General features: G+C 44.0%; 1 protein-coding gene across 1 annotated transcript; it reads right to left on the bottom strand.

The window, feature by feature from the left end:
- Positions 1-948: 948 nt before the first annotated feature.
- Positions 949-3,541, bottom strand: CYCS (cytochrome c, somatic). Its single transcript, XM_025993115.2, has 3 exons — positions 3,384-3,541; positions 2,121-2,297; positions 949-1,980 (listed from the first exon to the last, which is right to left on the bottom strand). The coding sequence occupies exons 2-3, from the start codon at positions 2,287-2,289 to the stop codon at positions 1,832-1,834; spliced, it is 318 nt and encodes a 105-aa protein (XP_025848900.1). The 5' UTR covers positions 2,290-2,297; positions 3,384-3,541; the 3' UTR covers positions 949-1,831.
- Between the last annotated feature and the right edge of the window lie 4,982 nt (positions 3,542-8,523).

The following is an 8,523-nucleotide window of genomic DNA, read 5'->3' on the forward strand; positions in this document are numbered from 1 at the left end:
GCTTTTCCCTGTTTCTGCCTCTTTCTGGGTCTCTCATGAATAAATAAGTAAAATCTTTTAAAAAAAAGAGTGTTTTTGTCTTCTTTTTTCCTGAGAGCGTATACACCTCAAAGCTGGGAATTTCACTTTTGAATTAACTGTAGGAGCACTTAATGTTGTTATAAGTAATGCACCGGGGGCACTTAGTGAGTACAACTGGACTGGAACACAGCAGGTACTTAGTAATTATCTCTGCCAACACAGGCTTTAGTTAACGTAGGAGGCAGAGAAGTAAATCAATATCTTCCTGGTCTCCATATCTTCCCATGATCATCTACAATTCTTAGAAGGTAAATCGCTATACTGTCTCTGAATACCACTATCTTCTGCAGTTACCAAGTTCTCTGTTACAAAGGCTTTTCCCTGAATTACAACAGGTTTCCTGATTTCTTTGCTTACTTACAGTTCTCCAATGATTGAAAATAAGATTCACCAATTACAAACTGCTTTGTCAAGCCTTCACAAGCCACCTATTACCCTCATTACCTTTGGAAGCACTGACAAGGCCTCTTCCAGTCTCCTTATTGTCCCAGGGTTGGCTCTCATCACCACCAGATTTCTTTCACTGAGAATCTCATCATCTCCATTAAAATTTCCAGGGCCTACTCTAAATCTTATGGCATGGACCATGTATGAAATAACTTGGTATATAAATCATACAGTTATATACCACAAAACTAGGAATAGAAGCACGTTATTCTATCTATATTTGGCATAAACACTCCACTCCTCATTCTGGCCAATAGAAATTCTAAAGATCAATGACTGAAGTGTTGTTCTAATTCGCACTGTCCTAGAGGACTAAGTAAACAATCAAGTACTATGGCTAGTAACACTGCTCCACCAGTGCTTAGGATCCTTGTACTCAAAATTTTGGCAGTCATTAAATCAAGCACATTAGAAAAATCATGATCTGTGACTTTGTTTTTAATTATCTTAAACCTTATCACATAATTTACAAATTTGTGCTGATGACGGATCTCCTCTATTTTAACCTTTCTAAGGAGTTGGCAAAAGCACCATTACCAATCATACATACACGGTTAATTCCACATTTGTGTCACTGAATAGCTGTTTAGAAGACAATCCTGAATAATAACCTAGTCTTAGTCAAGAATTCACAAGCCAAGTGTGCTGCTGTATCTCCTCACACTAAATTTTAAAAGCGTCTGACCTTACAGGTGTATAAAACCTAAGTGTTAAAATTTTAATATTATGCACAAACCACACTAAAATGCCTTTCAATTAGCAAAAGGCAACATTTTAGATGCAAAGAATTTTAATTAAATTGGCATAGTTAAGACCAAAAAGATAAAGTGGACACTGCCAGCTTATCTTCAGCCATTGCCTTTAACAGGCTAGGGAACACAACTTGAAACACAGCTGAGTCTTGCTGTTCTGAGAGAGTGAAGGGATTTCCTCAGTATTTAAATATATTAATATAACCAGTTATATAAATCTCAATATAAAACCAATCTATAAATTTAGAGGTGGCATTTACCATCTCTGTGAAAAGCTAAACATCTCTAATCAATTCCAATCATATTTTTTAGAAGGGGAAAACAGTGAGAGCACTTGCTGAACCAGAATTACTATCAAAGTTCAAAAAACTGATCATATTCATTTAACCACAAGCCAATCTTATTTAAATCAGGACTGTCCAAGAGAAACCTTCTATCAGCCACTCATGATCTGAATTCTGGTCAATGAGATCAATTTAAATATGGTACACATAAAAAAAAAAAGTCATGAGACATTTTTGTTTTGTAATAAATAAGGCGATAGCCAACTATTACTCCTTAGTAGCTTTTTTGAGATAAGCTATTAAGTCTGCTCTTTCCCCTGTCTTCTTAATGCCAGCGAAGATCATTTTTGTTCCAGGGATGTACTTCTTGGGATTCTCCAAATACTCCATCAGGGTCTCCTCTCCCCAGGTGATGCCTAAACAAGGAGGGACGTATTGTTAAGTATCTTACACTTCTGATAAATGGCTTATCATAAAGGGCCTATCATTGGTTATATTCATGAAATTGTGCTTATGTTATTTAATAACCGATCCCCCACACCTCCCAGACCCTTACCTTTGTTCTTGTTGGCATCCGTGTAAGAAAATCCAGGGGCCTGACCGGTCTTCCGCCCAAATAAACCGTGGAGGTTTGGCCCAGTCTTGTGCTTGCCTCCCTTTTCCACAGTATGGCACTGCGCACACTTCTGAACAAAAATCTTCTTGCCCTTCTCAACATCACCCATTTTTCAATCTAAAAATGAAAGACTCCATTACTTTTTTTCTCGGAGTAAAAATCCAGTGAAAACCAACCAGTGGTCGCTCCAGGGACTGAATTACTAACACACTGCAAATCTAGAGTATTAATCACCAGGGCGAAATCTAGTTTTACTTAGTGTGCTTGCGACAGGCTCTCTAGCTACCAAAACCACTAGCTGGAACAACTTCCTTAAATACACATCTATGTGTATTCGAGGGATAGAACTAAAGCCCAAGTAAGCAAAGTGGGAACCTAGTTCAAAAACGGTTTCAAAAGTTTGAGGTCAAGGTCACAGAAAGTCACAAATCTGAGTCAAGTCGAAAACCATGATTACACTAAACCAAAACTACCAAACTACCAAACCTTTCAGCTTTTAAGAAAGCCTATTTAATCAGACTGCAATGTGAAGCCACCTCTGATAAGTCAAAATACAAGTCCTGTGGTTGCTAACAGCCTGCTCAGGCCGGTATAAACGTCCTTGCTGTGCGGGTGGGAGGTCTCCCATCCGCCCTCCAGCTCTGGGCTCTCTGGAGACGCCCACGAGGTCACCCAATCAGGCTTTCAAGGAGACTGATGACACCTGCCTTCCCGGGACGCCTAGGCAGGTTAAGGGGGGAAAAGCGACAAGTGACTCGGAAGGAAAAGGGCTCGTTTTTGCAGGAGCGGTGGTTCCTGCCGCCTCTGCAGGAGGCCGAGGCGCTGCGCACAGCCCCCCACATTCCCGCCCTCATCCCGGGAAGTCTGTCACTTCCACAGCCCCGGGCCCCGGCTACGAGACCCCCGGGCCTCGGTCTGGGTTGGATCAGCATCCAAGCGGCTTCCGGGCTTTAAGGGCCCCGATCGAGCCCACTCCCCGTCCTAGCCGGCGTTCCGCCCCCTTCCGCCCCATCTCCAGCCGCAGCCCACCGGCTTCGGGCCGGCCCCAGGCGGGGGGGGTCAGCCCGGGCCTTCCGGCCCCAGGTGCGCCCCACTCGCCGAACCCGGGCGCCGGCCTCGGCCAGGGCGCGCACCCCTCGACACAGTCGCGCGTCCCCGTGCTTCGGCTTCCCGCCCGCCGCGGCCTCCGCGCCCGGCGCTCACCGCCTTTCTGTCGCGCGCGCGAAACGAAGAAGCCCGCTCGCAAGCCGGACGTCCCGCTCTCTAAGTCCAAGGACACGCCGGTCCGCACCTAAGTACCGGTGTCGGTGCAACCGAACTCGATCCGGCCCTTCGCCGCCCGCCCTGCGGCTGCGCGGCCTGCTACGCAGTGACGTCACCGCGCCTCATTGGCTTCAGGCTCCAGGGCCTGCGTTAACGACCGGCGCGGAGGCCGGCCAGCAGGGTAGGGTGTGCCGCGCGGGTGCCCTTCTGCTCTCCCGCCGGCAGTTACGACAGGCCCCTGGATGTACGACAACGAGGCGGTGCCGGGAAGGGCTGACGTCACCGTCCTGCCTTTCTGCGCATGCGTATGCCCAAGGGGAGGGTGGAGCGGAGTCGCGTGGTGGATGGAGGGCGTTACTGTGCTAAGGTAACTGCTCTTGGGCTCGTTGACGTAATGCGCTTGGAGGGGGGGGTGGCGTTTTGCCTGCCCGGAGGGGAACGCCCCAACTCTGACGCACGTAGAGGTCTCCTGGCTGCTGTCCGTGCGGCTGGCGGCCTTTCCGCAGTCTCTGTCCTGCTTTCGAGGCTGCCGCCAGCCGCGCCCCAAAGCATCGCCTGGAACCCGGAGTTGTGAGAGTTGGACCTGAGCTCCCGACGTACTGTTTCGCCTTCACTCTGCTACTTTGACATCCCCCCCTTGACAGACACCCCGGGTCTGCAGCAGGGAAGCTGGATCGTAGCTCTGGCCCCGCACCTGCCGGCTTTTCCGCCGACACCCGTCTCTCCCTCGCGTGTCTGTGCGGAACGAGGAGGATGTGCAGGCGCTAGCGAGGAGCCTTGTCAAGTGGCTAGAGCATTGTTGGAAATCTAGAGAGGATTTGCATCTCCTCTAACCTGGGCTGAATGACCGGTTCAAGTGAGATGTAATGCGGTTGGGGTCATATGACAAAGGCAGGTTTGATAACCACAGCTTCCGGGGATCATCCTTTCCCTCCAGAACTAGCTCTCCTTCCAGACGTGCTCAGTTCTGTCCCTGGCAAATATTTTTTCTGGACTCCCTTGCCCCCGCTTAATTCAGCCCCCGAGTTGTGAATGGGTTTCCCCCTCCTTTCTCATGTTCTAGCACTGCCGTTATCCATTCACAAGTGTTTATTGAATGCGTATTATTTACCTGGAGTAGGTCGTGGAGGACTCTTTCTCTGGTGGAGCTTACATTCTAGCCATCTTCTTCCTACTCCCAAGTTAAGCAGTAAACTTAACTATATTACCTTACACCCCTTCCAGACCACGGGTACCATGATTTCTGCTCCAGACCATCCGTCTCTCTATACGACCAGATTATTTTTTTTTATTGTTTTCTACGTCCTGATTTCGACTTCCCTCTAATTGCACACACTAGGGCCACAAAAGCATCCCGTGAAACAGAAATCACACCTATTATGTTTTATAATATCTATGTATTCAAGTTTGGAAGAGACACACAGTATTTACAGTTTACTCACAATACCTGAGGGAATTAGTTGAGAACAATGATAATTCTGCAGTTGTTCGGTTTTCTATTCTATTCTATTATATTTATTTATTTAATTTATCTCCCCCCCCCCCCCCCCCCCCCGGTTTTATGTTCTATGTTGCATCTGTTCCGTCTACCTCCATCTTCTCCCGGAGGCTCGATAGTGGCTGGTAAGGGGTGTAACTATGACAAAGCAAATGCCTTAGGTTTTTCCCTTCTACCAACATTATAGATGCCGTATTTTTAAAGACCCCCCCCCCCTTTTTTTAAATTTATGATAGTCACAGAGAGAGAGGCAGAGACATAGGCAGAGGGAGAAGCAGGCTCCATGCACCGGGAGCCCGATGTGGGATTCGATCCCGGGTCTCCAGGATCGCGCCCTGGGCCAAAGGCAGGCGCCAAACCGCTGAGCCACCCAGGGATCCCTTTAAAGACCCTTCTGATGAAAAAGACCTAATGATAAGATACCCTCTTCACTCAGACCAAAACACTTAATGAGGGTCATTAAGAAAGTAAGAGAAATCTGGTTGGAGGCAGGGGTGAGGTGGGGAACAAGAACTGAAAAATGAACATGGTAAGCTTAGGCTGACTTTGGGGTACCCTAGGGACTTTTGCTGAAGTAAAAGAGCTTTAGGCTTTAATAGCAGATCAGCAGAATGAGAGTAAAGCTCATAAAAGGTTAGAGGGGGGAAAAAAAAAAGGTTAGAGGGGGAAGGGAAGGTAACCACAGCCCTTGGATCCCTTTGTTGGGTGAGACTACTGCGTAATGCTGAAACCCTTGAATCCAAAGTGTAAAATACAGTCTCTTCACCGGCAGAGGGAATAACCAGGTTAGTCTTGACTGGCTTGGCCTTGGGTACTAAGTAGAAGGAAGAAGTATCCTTTGAGAATTCATAACTGCAGGTGGGCTCTCATGCAGTGTTAGGGTTTGATTATACTTTACCTGCCCCTCCGGGAAACCTCTATCTGGAAAATTAACATAGTAGCTGTGGGTGGGCAATGTGTTCCGGTATCTGGCAGAAGCAAACATAAATCTGCAGAGAAATATTTTAACCCAGGCCTTCAGGATTCCCACACTTAAGAAATGCCAAGCATGAGATCATTACGAAAAACACAAAGAGCAAAATTATACCCGCAAAGGGCCATAGGAGTTGCAATTATTAGATATCAATGGAGAAGTAAAAATCTTAGCAGGAAAGAGAGGTTTCCTCACTTTACTATATTGTGAAAGTAAACTTGTTCATTATTGGGTAAGCACAATAAAGTGGTTATATATAAGTAGTCTACAAGAAACTACCAAATCAGAATAAAGTCTCACACAATTTATACGGCTAAATTAATTATAATGCTTTTCTGTCATACTGGTTTTAGTTAGCACGTAATAAACGTGAGGCTTTATGATCAATAGTAGCCTATTTCCCTTTTGGCCACACAATTATTGCTTGTTATATGGATTAATGGTAACCAGTTTTCTGTAGGAGGACTTGCCATTACAGTTTGTGGCCAGATCCTTCTCAGTTGAGTTTTTTTCACTTTCTTTTACCCTGAGTTCCCTCAGGAATTGGGGTAGCCATTTATTTAATTAGTTGTCCTCATCCAAAAGAATAATAAAACTTGTTTTCCTGAGAAATAAGTAGTTGTACCTACTTTAGGCTCCTAAGGTGAAGCTCTTGTCTTCCTAGGTGTTTACATACCAAAAGGGATAAAGCCCAGACCTCTGAGAAACTTACATTCTTAAAGGCTAGAGTGAGGACTTTGGATTTTCACAGAAAACGTTCTTAAAAGGGGAAACAATGTCATTTTCCTTTATAAACAGAGAAAATTTTTATTTACCTTTCTAATGTATAATACGAAGACATTTAAAACATTTAGACAAAGAAGAAAGCAAAAGCATTTGCAACAAACAAGAGACTATCAAAAAACAGATTTTTAAAAAGAGCCAAAGCTAATTTGTAGAAATAAAAATTATCACTGAAATACACTGCATATAGTATGATAAGCAGACGTATTACCTTACAGCTTCTGTGGAAGCAGCTTTGTGTTTTGGTTCTGGCTCAGAGTCTCTTGTGAGTTTGCAGTCAAACTGTTGAAGAGATACAGTTATCTGAGGGCTCAAGTAGACTAGAGAATCCAAGTCTGAGCTTACTCACATGGTTGTCAGGCCTCAGTTCCTTATTGGCTCCTAGCTGGAGGCCTGTGAATTGGACTGCTTACCACATGGAACTTGCTTCCCCAAGACAGAGAAGCTAAGACAGATGCCAGTCTTTTATAATCCTAGAAGTGATATACCATTACTTCTGTTACCAGTCACTGATCCTGGTACAATGTAGAAGGAACCTTCACAAAGGTGGAAATACCAGCTGCAGGGATCATTGGACACACTATTTGTCTTTATATATATAGATACTTATATCTGTATGTAGAAATGTATGTATTTCTATTTATAATATCAGGTCAGGACTTGCAGAGGTTGAGAACCTGGTACCTGGCAAACAGCCCTTGCTTTCGGTCAGCATTTCAAAGAGCTGCAGGCTGGAAGTGAGGATAAACTGGAGGAAATACTGATCTTACAAGATCTGTGGCCTGATTTCTTTAGGGAAAATCTTAAATTTTGAACTTGGATTAGGAATTCTGTTGCCTTTAAGCACCTGGTAGAATCAAATGAAAATTCTCTCTGGAAGTAGGTAATATCAGCTTAAGTCTCAGGTCATTACTACAAATAAAGTTTTTAAGGTGTTCAGCAAAGGGGGAAAGATCATTAGATCCACAATATGAGTGAGAACTAGCATAAGCAACAGTCGAGTAGTAGGGATTCCAGATTTTAAAATCATCAGATAAACTATGAAATATTTATTATGTTCTGTACATAAAAAGCCAGGCTTGAACATTTTAGAAGACGACTGGAAAGTATATATGTGTAAAATAACAGGGGTGCCTGGGTGGCTCAGTCAGTTGAGCGTCTGTCTTTGGCTCAGGTCATGATCTCAGGGTCCTGGGATGGAGCCCCGCATAGGGCTCCCTGCTCGGGGGAATCTGCTTGTCCTTCCCCCTACCCCTGCTGTCTTTTTCTCACTCTCAAATACATAAAATCTTTAAAAAAAAATAACAGATTTGAACAAGAATCAAATAGACATTCTAAAACTGAAAAATAATCAAAAGAGGATACTGAGATAATGTATAATGTACTTTTAAGTGGAGCCCCAGAAGGAGAGAAGAGAGAATAGGGTGGAAACAATATTTGAGTGGAAGATACCAGTTCATAGATTTAAGAAAATCAGTCATTCCTAATAAATAAAAAAAAAAAACTAACAATAAAGACAATGATAATGTAAAAGCAAAATGAGGAAAAATACTGATATTCAAAGAACTCTTGTACTGACCACTGAGTTCTCTACATCAACAGTGGAAGCCAGAGGACAGTATATGGATGTGCTGGAAGAAAATAACTGTCAAATTAAATTCTTTATCTGGCAAAATATTTCTTAAGAAAGGAAGACATTTCAAAAACTGAGTTTGTCACCAGCATATCCACAAGGAAGAAAATTCTAAAGGGTGCTCTTATACAAAAGAATTATTACAGATTAAGAGATCAAAGATAAAGGAAAAATCGAGAGCAGCAACATAAAT

This window comes from Vulpes vulpes, chromosome 7 (genome assembly GCF_048418805.1).
Source record: "Vulpes vulpes isolate BD-2025 chromosome 7, VulVul3, whole genome shotgun sequence".
Classification (NCBI taxonomy): Eukaryota; Metazoa; Chordata; class Mammalia; order Carnivora; family Canidae; genus Vulpes; species Vulpes vulpes.